At 51.0% G+C, this 23,759-nt stretch overlaps 1 protein-coding gene across 7 annotated transcripts in view; it reads left to right on the forward strand.

The window, feature by feature from the left end:
* ACACA (acetyl-CoA carboxylase alpha) overlaps positions 1–23,759 on the forward strand; it is a 192,286-nt gene that overhangs the window by 60,317 nt on the left and 108,210 nt on the right. For all 7 annotated transcript variants that reach the window (XM_044429886.1, XM_044429884.1, XM_044429885.1 and 4 more), the window contains 11 exons: positions 339–489; positions 1,803–1,906; positions 2,587–2,668; positions 4,179–4,324; positions 5,551–5,701; positions 6,403–6,537; positions 6,887–7,033; positions 9,622–9,810; positions 11,033–11,133; positions 11,733–11,821; positions 18,781–18,905. In XM_044429886.1, coding sequence (XP_044285821.1) covers positions 339–489; positions 1,803–1,906; positions 2,587–2,668; positions 4,179–4,324; positions 5,551–5,701; positions 6,403–6,537; positions 6,887–7,033; positions 9,622–9,810; positions 11,033–11,133; positions 11,733–11,821; positions 18,781–18,905 — 1,420 coding nt within the window. The remainder of the gene's footprint in view (positions 1–338; positions 490–1,802; positions 1,907–2,586; positions 2,669–4,178; positions 4,325–5,550; positions 5,702–6,402; positions 6,538–6,886; positions 7,034–9,621; positions 9,811–11,032; positions 11,134–11,732; positions 11,822–18,780; positions 18,906–23,759) is intronic.

The raw sequence follows: 23,759 nt of genomic DNA on the forward strand, positions 1-23,759 counted from the left end.
GCATGAGACCACTTTCTCCCTTCAGAAGAGAGATTTGTATCTAGCAAAGGTGGATGGAGAGAGAGATGTCTCTGCCAGGCACAGGGAGAGGTGACTTTCTTTCCCAAGCATTTTCCTTTTTATGCCTGGCATCTTCTTTTATGCCTCGTGCTTGTGTGTGCCGGCTGTGGTGACTAAAGCCAGCGCGTGCATGTAAGCCTGTGCAAATCTACCCGCCAGGGGTTCTGTAATTGAACTGGAGTGGGAGTGCCGAGTGCAGAGCAGGCTACGGATCGGAGCACGAGTGGAAATATCTCCCTCCTGGGGATGCAGCTGTGGCTTATTTTTCATCCCTTCAGGAACATGGTCGTGGCTCTGAAGGAGCTGTCCATCCGAGGGGACTTTCGGACCACGGTTGAGTACTTGATTAAGCTGCTGGAGACGGAGAGCTTTCAACAGAACCGCATTGATACTGGCTGGCTGGACCGGCTTATTGCAGAAAAAGTGCAGGTATAGCTGGATTCTGTTTCTGGAATGTTCCTTGGTTTGATCGGCTTCTTTTAAACCACCAGCGCCTAAGAACTAATCCTCGAACATTTGCAGGGCTAAAGTGATGGGGAAAGCCACTCTCTCAAGGAAAAAAGACCACATTCCACTTGGCGGATGTCGTGTTTATCAGTCATCCCCTACCAGTTGCCTTCCAGATGTGCTGGAGTGCAACTTCCATAATCTCCCAACCAGTGCAGGGAGTTGTTGTCCAGTAACCTGAAGGGTTGCAGGTTGCAGAAAGCTGTTACGCTGTAATACACTCAGAGGCTTTTCTGCTGATGGTGATGAAGCCTCTGGCAACAGTCTTGTGCCGTATGAACCTTGCGAAGCTCCCCAAACAGGGCTTGCAGGTTTCCTGTGGCCTGCCAGGCTGAAGGCAGCGTGGAGGAGGAGCGGCAGAAACAGTTCTTGCCTCCCTGTCCTCTAAGCACCTGCATTTGCACTAGATGTGTCTGTGTGTACCTTAAAACACAGACTGTGGGGGAAGCCCTTTGCTGGCTGCCCAGAGCCTCTGGTCCAGATGTAGGATTCGATTACAGTGGAACCAGGTAATGGATCAAACTCTTGATGGAAATAAAAGGGAAACTTAGGACATGGGTGCTTTTAAAAAAGACAAGAATGACGGCGCCCTCATCATCCTATTTCTCTTTTCCTTGGCTGTGTGCGTCCACGGCTAGCTTTTCGTAGCCTGGATGAACCTCAGTATGAGCAATGCAGCAGCATTTCTAGCCAGTGAGGTAACTCGCTTGGCTCTCTCAGCTTCAGTGGGAAGTGCATCCGCAGCCAGGTATCCCGAGTTCAGGTCCCCACTGGAGCCACACATTTCCCGAGCCAAACGGCTTCTTCACGGCGCTCTCCCAAATGTATTTGCCAGGAATTACAAACCATGAAGTGTGTAATAATTCCTACTTCCTGGTGAAAATGCCCAAGTACAATTGAGCTCCATGGGGCTGAGGAAAGAGGTTGATTCGGCTCTTGCCTGAAACTCTGAAGAGCCACTGCTGCTGGGAGCTGTTAACTATACTGGGCTAGATGGACCAAAAGTCTGACTGTGCTTTCTGATCAGCCTGCCCCCAAATCCCCTGCAGCTCCAGACAGAGGTACCGAGAACTAAATCCTCGACTGTGAGCAGGTAGAAGGGACAACTGTGCTTCCCCCCACTTCCTGCTCATGCATCCTGAAGAGCTGTGAGCTCTTTGGGGAGCTGTGGAAAGGCCAGGGTACATAATAGCTGGTTTCTCCATTTCCCGTGTCCTCCTGTCCTTCTCTTCCAGGCAGAGAGGCCAGACACCATGCTGGGAGTCGTGTGTGGGGCCCTCCATGTGGCTGATGTGAGCTTTCGGAACAGCGTCTCCAACTTCCTCCACTCGCTGGAGAGGTAAGACAAGGCTTTAAACCATTAAAGCCCAGACATCAACAGTTTGCAACTTTAAAAAAGAAAAAGCATGTTTGCTTTACTCCCCAGCAATTCTGCCTCAACATAGACATACAGATCGGGAAGAGGGGCCTTCTTAAATGCCCCAAAGCCTTTCAGGGGTGAACAGATGGTTGGTTCCCCCTCCCTTCTCTGCCCCTCCCCCAACCAGCCTTTTATGGCCGGGGGTGCTCAAAACAACTGATACAGCTGAGGAATGGTTAATTAATCCTCTCCCCTATTTGAAAATCGTGGGTGCCCTTCATTACTAACATCTCCAAAGGTCTTAACAATCAGTTCATTTTCTGTGTTTCCATACTGTCCCACAGCTCCCTGGGTGTCTGTGCTTTCAAAAGTTAAAAACTCCAAGGTACAGCATGCTAAAATAAAAACACATTCGAAATAGAGTAAACCTGGAGTAAGAAACCAGAGTAAAAACCATAGCAGTGTAAAGATCTACAAGGTGAGCAACACACGGGACACAAAGCCTGGGAAAATAGGTCTTCAGCTGTACCAAAAAGGCCATCCTGCCACGGCCCCTCCTGTAACGCCTCTTCCCTGTTAGGGGCTCTGTTTCTGGATGTCGCTTGTGACTGACGATTGCTCCCGTGACAGTTCCTTGGTTTCTCTCTCCACCTATTTAGAGGCCAAGTCTTACCTGCTCATACGTTGCTGAACACAGTGGATGTAGAACTTATCTATGAAGGGAGGAAATACGTGTTGAAGGTATTGTGTCTTGCAATGATGCGGTGACAGAAGTGCTGTGGTGCTTTGGGGAGAGGGGAAAGTGTTTTCTACGTGGTCCTGAAAGCCCTGCAAGGTGGGCCAGGAGCCCTGAGGATCCTGCAAGGCAGGCTAGTGGTATTATCCCGTATCGTGCAGAAGTGGAGACCAAGAGGCCAAGAGGGAAGCAACAAAGGCCACCTCCTTGTTGCACGGCTTGAGTGCATTTCGACAGACGTGCCCCAGGATGCCAGTCTGTTGCAAGAAAAACAGCACAAGACGCTTAAAAGACCGATAGATTTATCATGGGAGAAGTGTTCAGGGACTGTGGCTGGGGCAAGCAATATGTGATTCTACAGATGTTGGACCTGCAGCTCCTATTGGCCCTAGCCGGCATCGTCAGGGATGATGGGCGATGCAGACCAAAACGCCTGGCGGGCACAAATTGCTCATCTCTGCAGTTCAGCCGCCGTGTGTTGCTGAACTGCAGTTCCCATCTGCGGCAAGCCTAGCCGGTGAGGGGGAGAATGTGTTTTGCAATCCAGCAGCATCTGGAGGATTGCAGATTCCCTATCCCAGATCTGTCAACAGTTTGGGAGCTTAAAATAGGCCATAAGCCAAATGGCCGTGATATGCTGCTGGGAGACTCAGTGGGTAAAGTAGCCAGGTGTCAGGGTGGGGCTCAGGGGACCTGGTTTCTAGCCCCCTTCAGCCATGGAGTGCCCAAGGTGGCTTTTGGCCAGTTGCTGACTCCTAGCCCTAGCCTACTTTATGGGGTTGTTGTGAGGGTAACATGGGGAGGAGGAAGGTCACACACACTGCCTTGGGTTCCTTGCAAGAGGGAAAACGGGGGAAATAAATCCAACCCCCCAATTAATTTTTAAAAATCTTAAATAAAAATCAAGAGGGGCAGACAGCCTGCTGGGGAGAGATGGGCAACACTGAAGAAATAAATTCGCTTGTGCTTGCTGGACTTTGGTGGACCTCAGCAACTTGCAGTCCAAGAGTTGGGGTGTTAGGTGTTTTTGGCCGCTTCTGCTTTTCAAGTGAACTACAGTTTATGGCCACATTTTCTGCAAAATTTCCAGCTTTCTTTAAAACAAGTTGTGGAAGACCAGGTGCTGGCTTAGCTCACTTAGAATTGGATTAGTGGCAGTGCTGGGTAGATGGGGCAGCATCTGGGGTGCGAGAAAACTGTACAAGTCTGCTTGGTTTTAACACCCCCCCCCCGGGTTCCTCACAAATCCCTACTGGTAGATGCCAAGGAAGGACTCCCTGAATTTTTACTCCGAAGTCCTGAAACGCTGCTTCTCTTCAGCAGTAGCCCCAGTGGCTGTGGCAGTTCTTGGAAAAGATGCAGCTGGGCTAGGAGCGGAGTTTAACCCTAAGTGTGCCAGTGCCATCGCCGCTCGCTGCGATTCCTGCAAGACAGGCCTGAAGAGAAGAGGAGGCTGAGGCGCCCTGGTAGCTTTCGCTCGCCTCCTCCCTGACCTTGGCTTCCCTGCCTTTGCAGGTGACCCGGCAGTCACCCAATTCCTATGTCGTCATCATGAGCGGCTCCTGCGTGGAAGTGGATGTTCATCGGCTGAGCGACGGAGGGCTCCTTTTATCCTACGATGGCAGTAGCTACACTACATACATGAAAGAAGAGGTGGACAGGTAGCCTTTGCCATTTCCAGCGCCGCTTGAGCACCATCAGGGAAGCACGTGTGTCTGTGGAAAATAAGATTTTGCCCTGAGAAAATTTAGGGGCAGGGGAGGGTGTCTCATTCAGAGTCAGGCACATGGTTTCTTTAGGCCAGTGTTGTCAACACCGATTGGGTTCAGACAACACAATAACTAGTAGAGGCTGATGACTCTGTATCCACTCCGGAGCAGGGAATGAACCTCACTGACGTTGGAGCCATCAGACAAGAACTCCTCTTCAAGGGTTGAGTGTGAGTTGTTAAACGGTGGTTGTTGTTGAAACATGGGTTATTGTGATGTCCATACCCAAATGAGACAGCAAACCGCGAGGAGCGACACACAGTCTGCAACCCGACAACCAGCCATGGGTTCCTTTCACAAGTTGTTGATGGTTAACAAGCCATGATGTGTTATCTTACTTGGGTTCAGACAACAGGTTAGTTCATGTTCCAGCAACAATCCATGGTTCCATGACAGGTCGCAAGGAACCTTTTAGTGTTGGAGTCTTGGTTGCCATGTTGCCTGAACTGAATAATAGATTGGGAGCTGCCCTCCAGGGCTTCAGGCATGGATTTTTCCATCCCTCCCTGGCGGTGCTTGGGATAGAACAGGGACCTTCAGCATGCCAAGCACCTGCTTCGACTCGAATTGCGCGGGGTGTGCAAATTAATGCACTATTCTGTATCTGTTGCCTTTATTTGATTGTTTTCCTGCCCTTGCTAGCCACGGGGAGAGGCAAGGGGTTTTGTATTCTTATTCTTTATTACACTTCTCTGCCACCAGTAGCCAGAGCTGAAGGTTGCCGCATCCTGGCAAGCTACCCCAGCGCCCCGTTTCTAGCGATGGCGATTGTCCCCATGTTGCTCCCAAGGACCTGCTTTATTTATTTATTTTTCCATCTATATCCTGCCTTTTTCCTACAAAGGGCTCAAGGCAGCTTATATCATCTCTCCTCCTCCATCTTATCCCCACAACAACAACCCTGTGAGGTAGGCTGGGCTGAGAGTCTGTGACTGGCCCAAAGTCACCCAGTTGGCTCCATGGCTGAGTGGGGACTAGAACCCAGGTTGTCTGAGTCCCAGTCCCATGCTCTTAACCACTATACCACACTGGTCCTAACCACTACACCACACTGCTTGCGGTCACCCACCTCTCTCCTCTCCATACCTACATGCCGGCTGGCTGTTCCCTCCCCTTAGGTATCGCATCACCATCGGCAACAAGACTTGTGTGTTTGAGAAGGAGAACGACCCGTCCATTCTGCGATCGCCTTCTGCGGGGAAGCTCATCCAGTACGTGGTGGAAGACGGAGGGCACGTCTTTGCGGGCCAGTGCTTTGCGGAGATAGAGGTAAATGCTTCTTGCCTCATCGGAGGTGCCCCTTCAGGAGGGGACCCTGTGTGAGCAAGAGCCAGTTTGAGACCTTCTCAATAGACGTCTTCTCAAGGAACCGAACACACTCGGTGGATTGGTTTGATCGCTGTGTTTTAAGTTACTAAAAAAGATAGTCCTGGGGTGGCGGTGGGGGAACCAGTAAACATCCTGATCCAAGTTCTTAAAAAAAAAAAAACAAAAAAAACCCAAAATCCTGGATGATCAATACTTCGGTGTTGCTGGAGGTTTTGTTTCAAAAGATCTTGCGTTTAACAGTAGTGGAAAAGCTTGTATATCAGCTCAGACTACTGAAAGAACAATGAAAACAAAGGCGCTTTGTACAACATGGCAACCTTTCATTTATTTTGCAAACAAGGTGGATATCAACTGTGCAAGGCCATGATCTTTTGCACAAGTTTGGAAATTACGACAAATTTTATTTTGAGTGTCCTTTATGGAAACGATTATGTGTTCGTTGTTTTATTTCTATGTTACTGATTTTATAATGGAAAACACTGAGGTATTTTCCATTCCACACAAGAGCAAATTGTGATTTTCCCCCGTTAATAAACATTACATGAGTGGGCGAGCCGAGTGACGGCGGGCGGCGCGATTCCCGTTGAGCGGCCCAGAGGGTGGGCCTCGTTCTGGGCCTCATCTTCTGCTCTTGCTTCCAGGTCATGAAGATGGTGATGACGCTCACCGCGGCCGAGTCGGGCTGCATCCACTACGTGAAGCGTCCTGGCGCCGCCCTTGACCCAGGCTGCGTGATTGCCAAGCTGCAGCTGGATGACCCGAGCCGGGTTCAGCAGGTGCGTTTCTGGGCATGATCCAGCCAGGTGGAACCTCAGGCTCAGTGTCCGAACTGGGAACCTCAGGAGGCCATGGCCCGCTCCTTCTACCCAGCCGCCAGCTCTTCCGTGGTTTGCCAACTTGCACGTCACTTTCTCCCCTTTATAAGCAGGGCTAGGAAACCTTTGACACCCTGGAGCGCCCCTGTACTTGAGGTTGCTGGCAGGCTAGACACTCACTGTGACAGTGATTTGACACGCTGGGGTCCGGTCCCAGTGTGAGATGTTAAAGGTCAGGCCCTGGAATCGGCCTTCTATCCTTATTTCTCCCTTCCTTGGCATAAGTATGTCCTCTCTTGGTCTCCCCGAGGCTGAACTGCACACGGGTGCCTTGCCGAAGATCCAAAGCACGGCGCTCCGAGGCGAGAAGCTCCATCGCGTCTTCCATTACGTCCTTGACAACCTGGTGAATGTGATGAACGGATACTGCCTGCCGGAGCCCTTCTTTAATAGCAAGGTACCACCAGCCGCTTTCCCCTTTTGTTATCGAGTGAAGGGCGGCTCTAAAACTTTGTGGCTGAGCCCCTGCCTCTTCTCAACTCCCCCACCTCCATTTCAAACTTGCGTTGGAATACATGTTGCCTATCTTGCTTCGTGTCTCATGGGCTTTTTGCAGAATTGGGTGGGCAGGCTAAGGTTTTTGTGAGTGCTGAGAACAGTCCTTGAGATGCCTCTATTCTTATGGTATATCTACTGCTCTGTTTGTACATAATCATCAGGGTGCTTTGTCTTTGTGAACTGTGGTGGTTAACCAGGTTTTGGAAACAGTTCTGATTAGCAATGAACACATAGTCTGAAGGGTTGAAATGTCATCTTCTTTACTCCGCCTTGATGAAGAGGTCATCGCTTAGTGGGCGAAGACTCCAAGTTCCAGCTCGGGCATCTCCAGGCAAGGCAGGAAGAAAAGACTCCTACCTTAAGTCTTGAGAAGCACTCAATCCGTGTCTTCAGTATTAGACTGGATGGACCAGTGGTCCATTCTGGTGTAAATAAGTCACTTGCTACGTTGGTATTTACCGTATTTTTCGCTTGATAAGACGCACCTGACCATAAGACGCACCTAGTTTTTAGAGGAGGAAAACAAGAAAAAAAATATTCTGAATCAAATGGTTTACTAAACTATTTAATAAACTATAACAGATTACAGTAATACCGTATTTCAACCTTGTAAAGTGAACAGCAGTCAACAGTGGCATTAAGAACCATCATCACTGTCGTTAACAAAAGAGAGACTTTAAAGTTCGAGTACTCTTCTAGTTTTCGTTGAACCCATAGAACTCATCATCACTAGAGTCAGAATTTATGAAGATCTGTTGCTCACAATCACTGACATCACTTTCTTAGTCAGTAGTGGAATTATTGAAGGAATCCACAATCTGCGCCAGTTATACAAGAGCTGCTGCAGACAATTCAATAGCAAATCTAAAAAAGCCAGTAATGTCCACGCTGCCCTATTAGTAAATAATAGAAAAAAACTTCTGACAAAAAATGAGATATTGTACGGTAAATCAAACACACAGCGGACTAAGTAGCCTTTGAAGAATAAACTTCATACACGAAGGTAATGCTGTTCAAATATCCACTGATCCTAACAAAAATGTGTCTGATCAACTAACAGATAACTGATCCATGGAAAGCTTCCTGATAATCACAGGCACATTCCCCATCACTTCCCCATGGGCTTCATTAAAAGACGGGTTGCCATTTGAAAACACACACCGACCTGTGATTAACAGCTCTCACCTGCGCCGGAGGAGGGGGGCGGAGCAGGGCCAGAGCAGGTGGTGCCACATGGGGCCGGCAGCGTGCCGGCGGTGGTCTTCCGGGCTGCGCAGTGGCGGCAGGTCTTCCCAGGCAGTGGGGGTGAGCAGTTCCCGGGCGGTGGGGGTGAGCAGTCCGCCTCTCGGTGCGGCCGGCGGGTTAAAGCCCGCGGCTCCTCCTCCTCTGCACCTCTCCCCCTGAGCGGCACAGCTCTCACCTGTGCCGGGGTGGAGGGGGATGGAGCAGGGCGCGCCGAGTGCGTGCCGGCCAGGTGGTGCCACGTGGTGCAGGCGGCCGGCAGCATGCCGGCGATGGTTTTCCGGGTGGCACGGCGGTGGCGGCAGCGGCAGGTCTTCCCAGGCGGTGGGGGTGAGCAGTCCGTCTCTCGGTGTGGCTGGCGGGTTACAGGCCGCGGCTCCTCCTCCTCCGCACGCCTCCCCCTGAGTGGCACAGCTCTCACCTGTGCCGGGGCGGAGGGGGACGGAGCAGGGCGCGCCGAGCGCGTGCCGGCCAGGTGGTGCCACATGGTGCAGGCGGCCGGCAGCGTCCCGGGCGCCGGGCACACACACATTCGCTCTATAAGATGCACAGACATTTCCCCTTACTTTTGAGGGAGAAAAAAGTGCGTCTTACAGAGCGAAAAATACGGTAAGTTAGCCGTGCATTTAGGACCGTGAGGACTAGAATGCTGATGGAGCTGTAGTGGCAGAGCACATGCTTGGCATGCAGAAGATCTTAGTTTCGCCCCAGTTTCTCCAAGTATGGGTAGGAAGGAATCCTGCTTCACATCCTGCTGCCGGTCAGGTGTTGACGCCCCAAGGCCAGAGGGATGCACTCCTTGACGCAGCAGAAGGGCAATCGCCAGTGTTCCTGTGCAAAACACACAAACACCGTGCCCTCGGTGGATTGAATGGAAGACCAATCGCTGTCCTAACAGTGGATTGATCCAGAGACAATGTGTTTTTTGAATTTATATATCAGCAGGCCAGTGCATGAACCATATTATATTACGCCTGTTATTAATTTTCCAATGTCCAATGCAGTGTATTCCTGGTGGTCTGACACAATATAAGGCAGAATCCTTTATTCTTGTATCTGGGAAAGGCAGTAGTTTAGTGGTACAATACGAGCTTTGTATGCTGGTGGTCTCTGGTTTGATTCCTGAAAACTTTGGTAGTGCAGGAAATGAATCCAGCCCAAAGACCTTGAGGGGCACTGCCAATCGCCTACCTCAGTATAAGTCAACTTTGTTCTTTTTTTGATTTGCTTTTTCGCCCCACACAGGTGAAGGACTGGGTTGAGCGGTTAATGAAGACCCTGCGGGATCCATCCTTGCCTCTTCTGGAACTTCAGGACATCATGACAAGCGTCTCTGGGCGGATCCCTCCCAATGTGGAAAAATCCATCAAAAAGGAGATGGCGCAGTATGCCAGCAACATCACGTCTGTCCTGTGCCAATTCCCTAGCCAACAGGTAGGGTTGCTTTTCTCCTTGGGTCACCTGCAGAAAATGGAAGTTTTGCTAGCTGGGGATTGTTAGTGGGATGTGACTTGCCTCAAGATGAGAAGATGATGTCTGAGGCAGCAAATTCCTCATGCTGCAAATGCCCTTTGCCAGAACGCCACCAAAGGAAACCAGATGCTGCAGGAAAGAGGTCTGACTTCTCCCATTGGTTTATGTTCCTTGGAGGTCACCACCTCCTTGAAGAACCTGCCTGGTTCTTCTTCAAGGTCTCTGTGCATCACACATACGGACTCTGTGCCTGCACTGAGCCTAGAATCAGGAAACGTTTCTGCAGTTAAGCATTCATTTTGGGTAGAAGACCCTCCCCTTCCTGGTCTTAGACATGGTTGGCTAAGGCAGAGATTGTCAGCCATGGCACTTGTAGTCACCTCCATTGGTGCCCATGGCAGGGTTGTTAAGATGGTACTTGTGGGCACCCACTAAACTTCCCTTCTTCCTTCCTTCCTTCATTTATAATAGGCATACATAGATTTGTATATATCTATAACACTTAATACATAGGAAATGCATGCAACTTTATAGTAATTGGCTTCAGCAAAAGCAGAACAAATGCCCACATAAGCAGTTATTCTTTGAAAATGGCGTCTATACAATTAATTTTCATGAAGCAGGTAAATAATTCAAAAGTGTTGTGTTGTGGTGTGATGTGATGTGGTGTGCTGGTTTAGAGTGCGGGGCTGGGACTCAGGCGGCCTGAGTTCTAGTCTTCTCTCAACCATGGAGCCCACTGGGTGAGTTTGGGCCAGTCACAGACTCTCAGCCCAGCCTACCTCACAGGGTTGTTGTTGTGGGGATAGGATGGAGAGCAGGAGGAGGCGAAGGATAGAGGCTGCCTTGTGTTTCTTTTTTTAAAGAAAAAGTCTGGATATAAATCTGCGGAATGAATGAATGCCTCAGTAAACATTTTTAAATACTCATTGAAGCAAGGCCTGACACCCATCTTTGCAAGCTTCAAGACCTGGAAGGTCACACATCAAAAAGCAAACATAAAAGCCATGGGCTGCTGAATATTTAGACACAGTATGAAATTCTGTGCCTAGTTACAGGATTCCCAGAGCCCTGCAAGCTTTGCATTTTGGATGCTGTTTGCATGGAATCCCGCCCTTGGCACATACTCCCACCTCTGGTTCGGTCACTGCAGCCTTCTCTGTTGCTCTCTTTCATCCCATAGATTGCCAACATCTTGGACAGTCATGCAGCCACCCTGAATCGCAAATCGGAGCGTGAGGTCTTCTTCATGAACACGCAGAGTATCGTGCAGCTGGTACAGAGGTGACTCTTGCATCAGACGTGCCGAGTGTGAGGGGTTACTGAAGCAGAAGCCAAGGCTACCAAAACTGGCATCTGCAGACTGCAGTGTATTTTTTGCTTTAGGATCCAAGCCTTAAAAGTCAATGCGCAGAAGGGGAGAGTTGCAAAGATATTATGAAACAGTGTGGTGACATCTGTTGCAAAATCCAGCGGAAATGTTTGATTTCTAGGACATCTACTCTGTCATAAAATTATTTTAGCCTTTCTCACTGCAGGAAAGACCCTGAGCTGGTTTGCACAACACAGAGATGGTTAATAAGTAATAGTGGCTTGTTAGCCCCTCTGCATATGTGTGTGACCAAATTACAATGATGTCTGAATTTGGTGAGAGTAACTGGGAGACAAGCCACCCAGGACTGGTTGCACCATCGTTAAGAAGCCACCATTGTTAAGAAGCTTGTGCGATGCAGATTGGCCTAGTGCCAAAAAAAAGCCTGATTTAAAAAAGAATTTGGCAGAGAGGGAGAGAGAGAGAGTGTGTGTGTGTGTGTGTTATAGCAGAACCAGCTGTAGCAGAGCCCTAGCAGCTTCTCCACTCTCACCAGGGGTTTGCCTTGCAGGTATCGTAGCGGCATCCGAGGGCACATGAAGGCCGTGGTGATGGATTTGCTTCGGCAGTACCTGAAGGTGGAAACTCAATTCCAGCATGGTGAGTGACATGCAATTTCAGGATCTGAATTTCTGGGTGGTTCTGGAGGGGCTTGCCGGGGTAGGGAGGTTTTCCAGTGTGTGTGAAACAAGCACAGCGGCGCTATTTGTTTAACGGCAGTTTCCCCCAGCCTGGTGCTTCCAGGTGTGGGGGATTGCAATTCCCATTAGACAGTCTGGCTGGGCATGGAGGGAAGCCTAGAATCATAGAGTTGGAAGGGGCCATTGGGTCCAGTCCCTGCTCATTGCAGGACTCCCAGTTAAACCATCCCTCCCAGATGGCTGTCCAGTTGCATCCCGAATGCCTCTAGTTGGGAGGTCATTGACTCCATTCTCATTCTGCTCTTCCTGATGTTCAGCCTGTGTTCTGAGCCTGTTATTCCATGGCCTGCACTCTGGCATGATCGAGAAGAGATCCTGTCCTTTCTCTCTGTGACAGCTTTTCAAACACTCGAAGAATGCTACCATATCTCTCTCGTCTTCTCTTGTCTTCTCTTCTTGAGGCTAAACATGCCCAGTTCTTTCAGTCTCTCCTGTCAAGGCTTGTTTCCAGTCCCTGGATCATCCTTGTTGCCCTTCTCTGAACCCTTTCCAGCTTGTCTGCAACCTTGGTGCCCAGAATTGGACACAGAGCTCCAAATGAGGCCTAAGTGGTGCTGAGTAAAGGGCAACTAGGACTTCACAGGGTTTGCAAGTACTTCTCCTATTAATACGGCTTAAAATGGCCTTTGCCCTTTCTGCAGCCGCACCACACGGTTGACTCATATTGAAGCTGAGCACGCGTGGAGGCACCACGTTGGCCAACACGGTCGCGTGGCGTTGTTGCAACAGCCTGGCCACCAGATGGCAGCATTTTGCTAATACCTTAAGCCAAAGCCAGTCTTCTTTCCAGGTGGGAATTTGACAGCCTTCACAATCCTTCTTTGGCGGTTCCTGCTGTAAGAACTGATGGGATGCTGGGTTTAGACAAGCGTTAATCTCTCACCTGGAATGAAACAAGAGACCACTTCCATTAGTTCACACGGCATCAGGCAGGGTTCCTTTTACTCCTCTCCTGGAAGGATTCTGATCAGGCCGTGCATTGATGTCTGGTCTACCTGTTGCTACTGGGCTCTGGCAGGATGAGCCCCAAGCTTCCAGGTGTATCATCTTTCTCCTCTTTGGCATTTTAGCTGGTTAGGGGTTTCCCTCCCACTTTGGTTATATTCACACACCGGAACATAAACAGCATTCTATCAGGTCAGCCATAGATTTATCTTCCTTTACTTGCAGTGACTTTCCAGGGCTTAGGTGGTGATATCTCACCCGAGTTTTTTTTAACCAGAGATGACTCTGGGGTTAAACTTGGGACCTTTTGCCTGCAAAGCTCTGCCATTAAGCCATGTTCTCCAAAAATCTAAAGATTCCAGTCCTCATGGTGCTAAATACTTTTGTTCTAAATAGCTTATGCATGGTGTGGTTGGAGTAACTTTTTCTTCTGCTTTTGTGATACCAAATCCCAGAGGGGTCATTCCATGAAGCCTATCGGTAGGCAGTTCAGGAAAGATAAAAATATTTCTTTTGCACAGTGGTAGAATTATGTGCCACAGTAGCGATAACCAAGCCGGACGCCTTTAAAGGGGGATTGGCCAATTCATGGAGGAGAAAGCTATTCTTACTGTAATTCTTGATGGTTATATACTGCCTCAGATACCAGAGGCCGTGTGCCTGGGTAAACCAGCTGCTGGGAGATGTGGGTGGGAGATGCTGTTGCACACATGTTCTGCTTCTGGATTTCCTGGGAGTAATTGGTTGTACAGGAAGCTGGGCAAGACGCACCTTCATTCTGGCCTGGTATGACTCTTCTTATGTACTCTCTGCATGCAAAGCGCAGGCTTCTCCAGCTCAGCCATGTTTGCAAGGACACAAGAGTCCTGTTGGATCGATTCAGACACTTGTCTAGTCTAGTGTTCTGTCCTGGATTTGAATGGGGAATTAAAACCCATTACCTTTATGAAAGAGCTACTCCTGCAGGAGAGGAAAACGGCTCGAATTGGCTCGTCAGCATGGGTCATTATGTTTGGACTCCAGCTGGGTGTGCAGCTCTGGTGGCTGTTGGGTTGTTTGCCTGCACTTCCACCATATCACTGGGTGTAGGCAACAAATGGGTTGGAAAGAAAACCTTTGGAATGCAGGACGCTCTGTTTTCTCCCCAGCCAGACTGCCTGAAATGAGGCCATGCGTGGTCGTCCAGCAGGGTAGGAGCAAACTGAACAATGACTAGGAACAGACCCTAGATAGCTCAGAATGGCCCAAGGGCCACCTTTTTTTGTAGAGACGGTCCTCTCTTGCTCAACACCCAAGGCAGAGCTGGGCAATGATGGGAGGGGAAAGGGTGTCCGAGCCCATGTGGCTGCCAAGAGGAAGTGGAAGAGGCTCCCTCTTAGGAGGGCTGCCAGCCCCATGTGGGCAACACGGAATCTCCGTGGGGCACTTTTGCACCCCCCCGTTTATTCTGATTTGGTCCCTGGGCTCCAAGATCACTGCAGGCGGGGACTGCAGCCAAGAAATTAAAAGACGCTTGCTCCTGGGGAGGAAAGCTATGGCAAGTCTAGGCAGCATACTAAAAAGCAGAGACATCACCCTGCCAACAAAAGCGCGTATAGTCAAGACTATGGTTTTCCCAGTTGCGATGTATGGCTGTGAAAGCTGGACCGTAAGGAAGGCTGAGAGCAAAAGGATTGAGGCCTTTGAATTGTGGTGCTGGAGGAGACCCCTGCGTGTCCCTTGGACAGCAAGGCGATCATAACAGTTCTAGAGGAGATCAACCCTGACTGCTCTTTAGAAGGCCAGACACTGAAGATGAAACTCAAATACCTTGGCCACCTAATGAGAAGAAAGGACTCCCTAGAGAAGAGTCTAATGCTGGGAACAATAGATGGCAAAAGAAGAAGAGGACGGCAGAGGATGAGGTGGCTGGATGGAGTCATTGAAGCAGTTGGTGTGAGCCTGGGTGGACTCCAGGGGATGGTGGAGGACAGGAAGGCCTGGAGGAGTGTTGTCCATGGGGTTGCGATGGGTCGGACACGACTTCGCAACTAACAACAACAAGGGTGTCCCTCGTTTTCAGGCAGTTTCCCACCCCGAGCGTCTGGGTTGGAACCTGGCCTTCCATGCTTGCAGGGCATGCGCTCGGCCACCGAGCTCCAGTCCCTTCCAGGGGCGTTTTGGGAAAGGCTGAAATGCAGAGGTTTTGCTGGACGGCCCCAGCCACCATGCCTCTGCCAAGGGCAGTCCAAACATGTAGACTGCTCTCCTGGATCCAGTCAGCAAGTCAGTTGTAGCAATCTCATCGCCACTCGGAGCACTTCTTTCAGAAAGCTTCGATTGCACGTTCAAGACCGAGCAACCCTAAAGCGCGTCTCACTGCAACAGGGCGCAAGCTGTTTCTGCTGGGAGAATTCGTTCTCTCCATCTCCTTAGCCACTGTGGCGATTTTTACTAAGCTTGGAAAAGTCCCTGGTGGGGGCGGGGGGTGGGGAAGAGTTGGTGCTGTGCCCCCATGAGGCTTGGCTTCACTACCCCTCCGGTTCCTCCCAGGGTGCCTTCTCTCCCTCAGGGTATTGCAGATAAAGCCATGCCCATTAAGACTGTGTGGGAACAGGTAACATGCCCGTGGCTTCAAATCCATCACTTGTTTCTATTAAAAAAAATAAATTGGAGGGAAAACTTCAGAAAATCCTTGATTTAAAAAAAAATTAAAAATTTTAATCGTTCCATGCCATAGTTAGCCACCAGATGGCAGTAATGCACCACAGCTCAGCTTGACATTTTCTGTTTGTAGAAAATACCTTTGCTTTCTGGCACACCTTGCAAACCTCTCTCTCTCTCTCTCTCTCTCTCTCTCTCTCTCTCTCTGTCTCTGTCTCTGTCTCTGTCTCTCTCTCTCTCTCTCTCTCTGTCTCTCTCTCTCTCTCAAACTGGGAGAGCAATTTCCACTCCTATTTCACTGCTATAGATGACCTTGTAATGGAAAATCTTGCATAGTGGGACTCTTAAGGAACCATGATTGTTAGGAGCCAGGCTGCAGAGTGAGATAGGCAGTTTGTCTGGGTTCTCTCCTCTCCCCCCCAGGCACACTTCCCACAAGCCTTTGTGTGCAAGAGGTGCTCTGTGCTCTGTTGCAGGGCTTAGTGGCTGTTCTGAAGGTGGCTGCCCAGAGCTGCTCGGACTAAAATGGAGAATTTCCCGATCTGTCTGCTCACCACAAGTATGCTGAGCTGCCCACTTCCTCACGAACAGGGAGAGGTCTCCAGCTCAGCTTGGGTCTTTGCCTAGGCCAGCGGTGAGGTGGTGCCAGTATTCAGCTTGTAGGCTGAGTTTAGTTTTGGAGACGTTCTATATTCCAGGGATGGGCAGGGGGGACAACCAAAGGGCCCCCTCCAAAATACCCTGAACCCCAAAGCTGCAAGGACTTGTTGGTTCAAAGCTTCATCCTTTTAAAATGAGGGGGGACAATTGCTGAAATGCTGCGAAACCGCCAGATGTTTGGTGGTTGAGGGAAATGGGCTGACGCCAAGGGAAGAGGGTGTGAGCATCTCCTCGGAGGACTGGATTTGGTTCTCTGGAAGACCCGAGTTTTCCCAAAAGAAAAAGCCAGCTTCTGACTCCTGGCTTCATCCCTTGGCTTCTTGCGGCTCCAAGAACATCCATCAGGAATGCAAACGAGTCTCTCAACCTTCCCTAGTTGGCATTGTGGGGAAAGGTGGATTCTGACTGAGTTGCCTTTTGGAGAACCTTGCCTGCCAAAACTACCCTGCTCCATTAAGATAGATTCCCAAAGAACCCCAGGAATATAGTTGGGGGCAGTGCTTTTTTTGAAAGAAAAAGGGTGCTGGAACTCACATCTTGTTAATCTTTTATTTTAAAAAATATATATTCAGTTCTTAATGTAAATATAATTTATTGTATTTAAGGCAAATGTTCACAGTAAATTCCAAAGCTTTGTCCAATTCTCATCCGACAAATCTTCTCCACTCCTTTCCCTGCTGTTAGTATCTATGTGTTCTGTCATTGTGTCTGTTAATATTCTGGCCTTTTTATTAGCAGGACTGGTGGTTGAGAAGTATTTAGTAATTTTTTCATTTTTAAATTTGGGGTCACACTTTTACACTAAAAATTAAAAAAAGATGTTCAATTCACCAACTTTTTCTTAAAGAAATTATTTACCTTTCGCACGTAGTCAATCACTGTACACACACCCACACACGTCAGTTGTGTAACGAAACATAATGGTCGCCACCCGCAGTAAGCACTCAGCGCACAACCACACAACCAAGCACAAGCCGAGCAGCGCCAGCACAACTAGTGCGGACGAAGTGCGCATGCATCGGACTCAACACACAAGCAGCCCGCATGCACCGTTTTAATGCTTTTGCCACCGACCTGCTATGCTCAAATCCACGTGGACCAAACCTCAAATTTTCAAAAGTTACTTTTAAAACTTGGAAAATCCACCGAAAAAAGGTGCCGGAACTCCGTTCCGGTGCGTTCTATGACAAAAAAAAGCACTGGCTGGGGGTGTTGGGGACAGGGCAAAGAACAGGTAGGCCTTGCAGCGTCCCTTAAAAATATGAGAATCTGGGCAGGCGTGTGTTAGCCTATTGCAGCGGGAGCCTTCTGTGCAGAAGGTCCCAACCGTGGTCTTCAGCCAAAAGGATTTTGGTATCGGGGGAAGCCTGGAGGAAGAGGGTGTGCTGGACAGTGTGGGCGGCAAGACAGACTCGCTCTTGTCCCGCCGGCTCCCCGTGCTGATGGGTCCTTGGCTGAGCCCCACGAGATGCAGCAATGGCCAGCCGAGTAGGCAGCTTTAGAGAAGGCTGGACGAAGTCGTGGAGGAGACGCCTGCTGGTCTCGGCGAGGCCCAATGGCTGTCTGCTGCCTCACACAGGAGAGGCAGTGTGCTTGTGCGCACCAGCTGCTGGGAACATGGGTCAGCGGGTTCTGTCCAGCTTGTGGGATCCCACTGGGGGCTGGTTGGCTACCGTGTGAGCTGGTTGGCTACTGTGTGAGGTGGGCGCTCGTGCTGATCCCTCTGAACGCTGCTTAGACTCTCAGCGGTAATTCCTATCGTATTTCCTTCATTTATCGCATTTATGCATTTCTGAATAGGATGAAATCTCACCGTGGTTTACATACCAATATTACAATGCCGTTTTAAAAACAATTTCATGTACATTAGTGGCAGTAATATAGAACAGTGTGGAAGCGGCATAATTAATTTAACTATGAGCCAGGGAAAGCTGGAGTGAAGAAGATTGTTTCGTGGCTTCCCAGATTATGCGAGGGACCGTTTTCCAAAGGGTGGGCAGCAGAGCCGCCCTCGAACGGCCACGTTGTGGCATTCTGTTCATTTTGGAACGACCGGCAAGGCCTTCTTTGCTCTCATTAGAAATGGCTGGGAAACACAGAGGAAGGTAGGCTGCTAGTTCTCCTAGTTGTCTGGGGATTATATGACAATAATGTCACTTTGACCATGGCTCTGTGGCTAATAGGCAGCTGGGAAGTGGGAGTTCTGGCCCCCAGAGCTGCCTTGGGTCGCTCCAGGGGGTGGGAAGAAGCCCTTGCTGTTCTTTCTGATGTAAGGTGTACTGTACAGGATTGTGCCCCTTTCAGCCCAAGGACTGAGTTCAATTCCTCTCGGGGCCTCTTTCCATCGGCAGGTGGGGTCCGAGGTGAAGCAAGCAGGGCCAAACTTGCCAGCAAGTTCAGTGTGAGTTCTTAAAGCTGGTAACAACTTCAGGAGAGGCATTTCAATCTGTTAGAATCTGTGGGAGGCAGGGAGAGAGCGCAAAAGCTGGGAGAAAAGCAGGTGAGGCCAAGAGAAGGGGGGGGTTGCCCCTGGGGGAAGCCCAGGTGGCTTGAATTTGGCCCTTGCTGTAACAGACTAATTGGATGACGTGGTTTGCTTTCGGTTCACAGGTCACTACGATAAATGTGTCTTTGCCCTTCGAGAAGAGAACAAAAGCGACATGAACACCGTCCTGAACTACATTTTCTCTCATGCTCAGGTCACCAAGAAGAACCTCCTTGTGACGATGCTGATTGTAAGTCAGGCTTGCAAGAGTCTGTTACGGTTTTGTTCAGTTGCTTGTTGTTTGTTGAGCAGTGTTGAAATCGGGCGCTCCAATCTCAGCATTAGGAGCATCATCATCATCATCATCATCATCATCATCATCATCATAATAAACCGTGGGGAAGCAGCTGCTCCGGAGGGACACCCACAAGCAGGACCTGAGTCCAGCAGCACCCTCTGTGGTGAGCAGGTCTCTTCCCTTTCCCGCCCATCTTCCGTAGACTTACGCAAAACCTTAGCAACACAGTTCCTAATGGAGCGCCACAGGGTGCATGCAGCCTCGATCACAGTAGCCATTTCTTTGAGCTGTGGGAGCAGCATCTGCCCCTGCGGAGATTCAGGTGCAGACTGGAATCTCCCCTCGTTCCCCCCCTCGCAGAAAGATGGTGGCCCCATCCTCAGGGCAGCCCCCGTTGCTTGAAGGCGGGAGCATCAGGCAATCCTTGACTGTCCACTCACTTCCCCTGTCACTTCCTTACCGGGTCCAGGAATTGCCCTACCCAGTTCTGAAATGTCTCCCTCCTTTTGCAAGATGGGCTGCGTCTCAGACTCATTCTGTGAGTGTCTTCACTCCGTAACCTTGACACATGAAAGTCGTCTGCCCGGCTTTACAGAGGAGGTTCTAGTCTTCTCGGCTGAGATTTTAAATTCCTTATTTCAGCTCTTCATTTCCCTTTTTTCCTTGCTAAACTGGTTGGTGATCTTAGATGGCTTGCTAGCCCTGGAGGTGTATGGCCTCAAAGACTGTCTTTTGGAAACGGGCCCCTTGCGGGAGCAAGCGTCCCCCTACGGACAGGCACTCACTCTGTCGCCTTTGCTTTCACCTCGCAAGCCGGGCAGAGCAGGTCAGGCAGAATGAAAGCTGCTTAGCTGAGCGTGCTGGAGGGCCGTGCGTAATGGCCTGGGACTTGGGCAGCGGGAACCAGACACTGAGACCAGCAGCCAGTCACCAAGTCCGGGTTGTAACCCAAAACAAGCCAAGGTCGGAGCTGGGAGTGAGCAGAGGAGCAAGACCAAGTGCAGCTTAATCAGCAAGAGCGTGGTCAGAGCAGGGCAGATGTCAGGAACCGATGGACCGATACAACCAGGATCAGGGCCAGGAGCCGCTCCAAACACAGCAGCGAGCTGCAGCCCACCGTGGAGCAGTGCCGCGAAGGCAGCTCTGGAGGGAAGAGCCAGTTCTTGCACAGCTCTCCCTTCAGGACTCCCAGGTGGTGCTCAGGCGGTACCTGAGCCTAACGCTGCACCTACCAGGGCTGTGATTCCACCCTTGGCCAGCAGGAGGAGTCCTGGAGCTGTCCAGATCCTGGCAGCTCCCCCCATTGGACGGGCCACGGTCTCCAGGGCAACCCCTTGGTGGCTGCTGCTGTGATTGGAGCCTTGCTTTGCCCATTGGCACCCATTGCCACTCGAGCCACGGGCTGAGCAGGTGCCCACTTTGCTGGCGGGAGCATTTCAGCTGCATGGGACCAGTCCAAGAAGGAAGGCGTGCGCCCGTGGGAGCGCCCCCACTGGCTCTGGGACGGCCCTGCGCGCGCCCACGGGGTGTGCTGCGGTTGTCTGCGGTTGTCAGTGTAGCTCCTTCGCAAGCTCTCCGTCGGTCCATCTGACCTGTTTCTGGTCCGGAAACGTTGACGCCTGCCGGTCCACGGGTGCGGCACAGCTGGTTGTGCTCCATCTCGACCACCCAGGCACCCTCCGAATCTTTGGAACTGGCCAGCAGGGCCAGTGGTCAGGCATTCTGGGAGTCGCCGTTCAGAACGTGTGCGCGAAGGCACGTGCCACGCGGCCTTTTGTGCTGACCCCAGTTGCGGTTTTTATGAACTCCGGCCTGTGCATAGGACTTTGCTCCATTCATTGTGTGTTCTGGCTGCCCATGGCAGTTTTGAAGCTGGTAACGCACATGACAGTTTCAGCAACCAGCTGAAATCTTTGCCTGCTATGCAGCCCGACCCTTGCAAATATCGCCTCTAACGCCAAAGCTGCAGTCACGACACGTTTTGCTCTGTTCCAGCGAAGTAAAAATCGTCACCCTCCAAACTCAGTGCTGGCTAGAAACCTTTGCCTTCTCCGAGAACCTCTTTCACTTAAAAATGAGTTTGGGGCTCTGAAAAATGGTGATGCAGTTCACTCCCCTCCCCCCCATTCTAAAAGGGGAAGAAATTTGACTAATTTAAAATGATACTTGAATGAAGTGGGGGGGAATCTTTTTATACAGCACGTGGGAATGTTAATGCCGAGATTGATGGCATCATTCATTGTCTGTGTCATGCCTTTGAAGATGCTAATTAATGGAGTTGGGCATCCCAAGCTGCTAGACCATCTCGCCTTTTCTTTTTTCTTTTTCTTTGCTAAAGGGTGTAGTTTCTTATTACCAAGAACTGATTGCTAAACCAAAAATTAAAAACAAAACTCTTAAGAGCAGCTGACAAGGAAGGTACCCAAACTGCCAACCGCTTCCTTAAATACTAATTTGTACGGTATAAGGACCTTGTTTCCTCCCGTCCCCTCCCTTTCGCCTCGCTCTTCCCCCTTTTTCCTTCCTTTTCTTTTTTGGCAGTGTGATTGTAAGTAACGCTTGCCTTAAGAATCTCATTATTTGAACACAGAGCCATATTTCCTCTGAGAATTCTGGAGTAGCTTTGAGCCGGGGCTGTTCATTTCTCAAGCAATCATGCCGGCATGATGGAGAGAGAAAATGGCAGCTGTTCGCGGCCCAGGCCTTCAATTTTCTTCAGAGTCCAGTCACTCAAGTGTGTAATTACATGGGGGTGCCGGGGAGGCGTTAGGCCTTGTCAAAGACGCCGTTTGAGGCGCCGCTTGCCAATTGGGCAGGCCCGGGCCAGTGGCGCCTGGCCGACCGGCTTTGTTTTCGTGTGCCGGTTTGATGGGGTCTTCGTGTGAGGATGGGGCTTTGAGCGCCTTCCCTCCTCTTCCTCCGCGGGGAGGGGGTCTCACCTGTGCAGCTCGTGGACCCATTTCCAGGCAAGAAGGCATTTGGCCGGCCCTTCCCTCCTTGGGGAGGGGACTTGGCCCACCCAAGCAGCCTGGATGGGAAGGAGCGCCCCGCCGTCCCCCCCGGCTCCTTCCGGTGGCGGTCCAGCGAGGCGTCTTTGGGAGGTCTCGCTCCAGCATTTTGAGACCCCTTGGGAGAGGCGCTCCTTGTGGGGCCACCCCACCAGCAAACCTTCTTTCTCACTGCCGGTGTCGCCAGGTGCTCTTGCCCCCCCCCCACCCCCCATGCCCCCTACAGGCAGGGGCCAGCGAGCAGCGCCTGGTAGGCGCCACCGCTCTTCCGTTCGCCCCCACCATTGCCTGGGCCGCAGCGAGGGGCAGGCAGGCGAGTGGGCTGCGTTGGCAGTGGTGGGGGAGCACAGTCGGGGGTCTTGCCAGCGGCTCCGTGCCGAGATCTGGGCCCTCGCGGGTGCCAGCAAGGCCCGCTCGGGGTGCCGGCCCTGATTAAGCCAAAGGAAACCAGCCCCTGTGAAGCCCCTGTTCCCGCTGGCTGGAGGGGCTGTGCCAGGTGGCAGGTGCTCTCTGGGATACCGAAGCCTGAGCTTGCCCTTCGGGCAAGAGACGGAGGGAGGTCAGCCTCGGCACATGGAGCTGCAGGGCAGCGTCCTTTCCCAGCACTTGCCTAGCTGAGTCCTTGGCTGCTCTTGCTCCTCTTCCTCCCTGCCCTTTGCTTGTTTGGTCTCCTGCCGTGAAGCGGGGCTCGGCGGGTCCTTGGCCACGTCCACCCAGGCCTGAGGAGAGCTCCCTGCCCATCCTGGCTGTCCACTGCATCTGGCAGCGAGAGGGAAAGGGCGGCAGCATTGGCTCTGTCTGCGCAGGCTGCCCCCAGGAGCCGCTCCCGGTCCCAGAACGCTCCATTGCATGCTGTTCTGGGCCATTCTCCCTCCTCCGGGTCCCCCCACCTGCAGGAATCCCTGAAGCATCTTGTGCTGAAGGAGGATTCCTTAGTCTGCTTTGCCATTTCTCCCCGCTTGTAAATCTTTTTTTCCCCCTTTTCATCTTATTTTGGCAATCTTCCGCCACCCTGGCCTGCTGATCCCTCCTTTCTGACTGCGGACAGGGCGCTCTGGCTGCACGAGGGTCCATACGCCAAACTAGCTTGCTGTTAGTGCAGAGCAGGCTTCTCCATCCTGGATCTAACCTGTGCGGGTTGGAACACAGCCCCATAGCTCCTGGTCATGCGATACGCTCAGTGGGGTTGATGGGAGTTGTAGGTCACAATATCAGGAGGGTCCCAGGCACTTAGGAGGCGCAGAAGCTCTTTAAGACCCTTTAAAACCGCAGCTCAGCATTTTAAAGAAATGACTACCTATTCGGGAAGGTTGTTAGCTTAACTTCCCTCCCGCCCCCGCACACCTGATAATATCCTCTCCAGCAGAAACAAAGCTTAAGGTCACTTTCGTCCCTTGTCACCTTTATTTATACTATATTATTTATTTGACCTATATCCTACTCTGGTCCATGGGCTCAGAGCAACTGAACAGCATCTTTGCCCCCTAAATATGATTGCTCCTGTTCTCAGGGGATCACAGTCTAAAGCAATTGAATATGTTGTGGGGTGGGGGCAGTAGAAGAGGTCATACGAAACGAAAATGACAGCGCAAACACAAAAGCGATCCTGCCCTCTCATTTCCGAAGTTCAGGGGTGAATGTGAATCCTTATGAAGCCAAACTATTTACATGCCAGGAGGTTTGGGGGAAGCCCCAAGGTGTGCAGGCATACAAACTAATAGGGAGACATCAAACCCCCAAAGGGTGGGTGGCCCGGGGTAGGACTAGGGCGAGCTGGCTAGGAATACTCGGTGCTGCA

Source organism: Varanus komodoensis, unplaced genomic scaffold (assembly GCF_004798865.1).
Source record: "Varanus komodoensis strain SLA01 unplaced genomic scaffold, ASM479886v1 scaffold20_1, whole genome shotgun sequence".
NCBI lineage: Eukaryota > Metazoa > Chordata > Lepidosauria > Squamata > Varanidae > Varanus > Varanus komodoensis.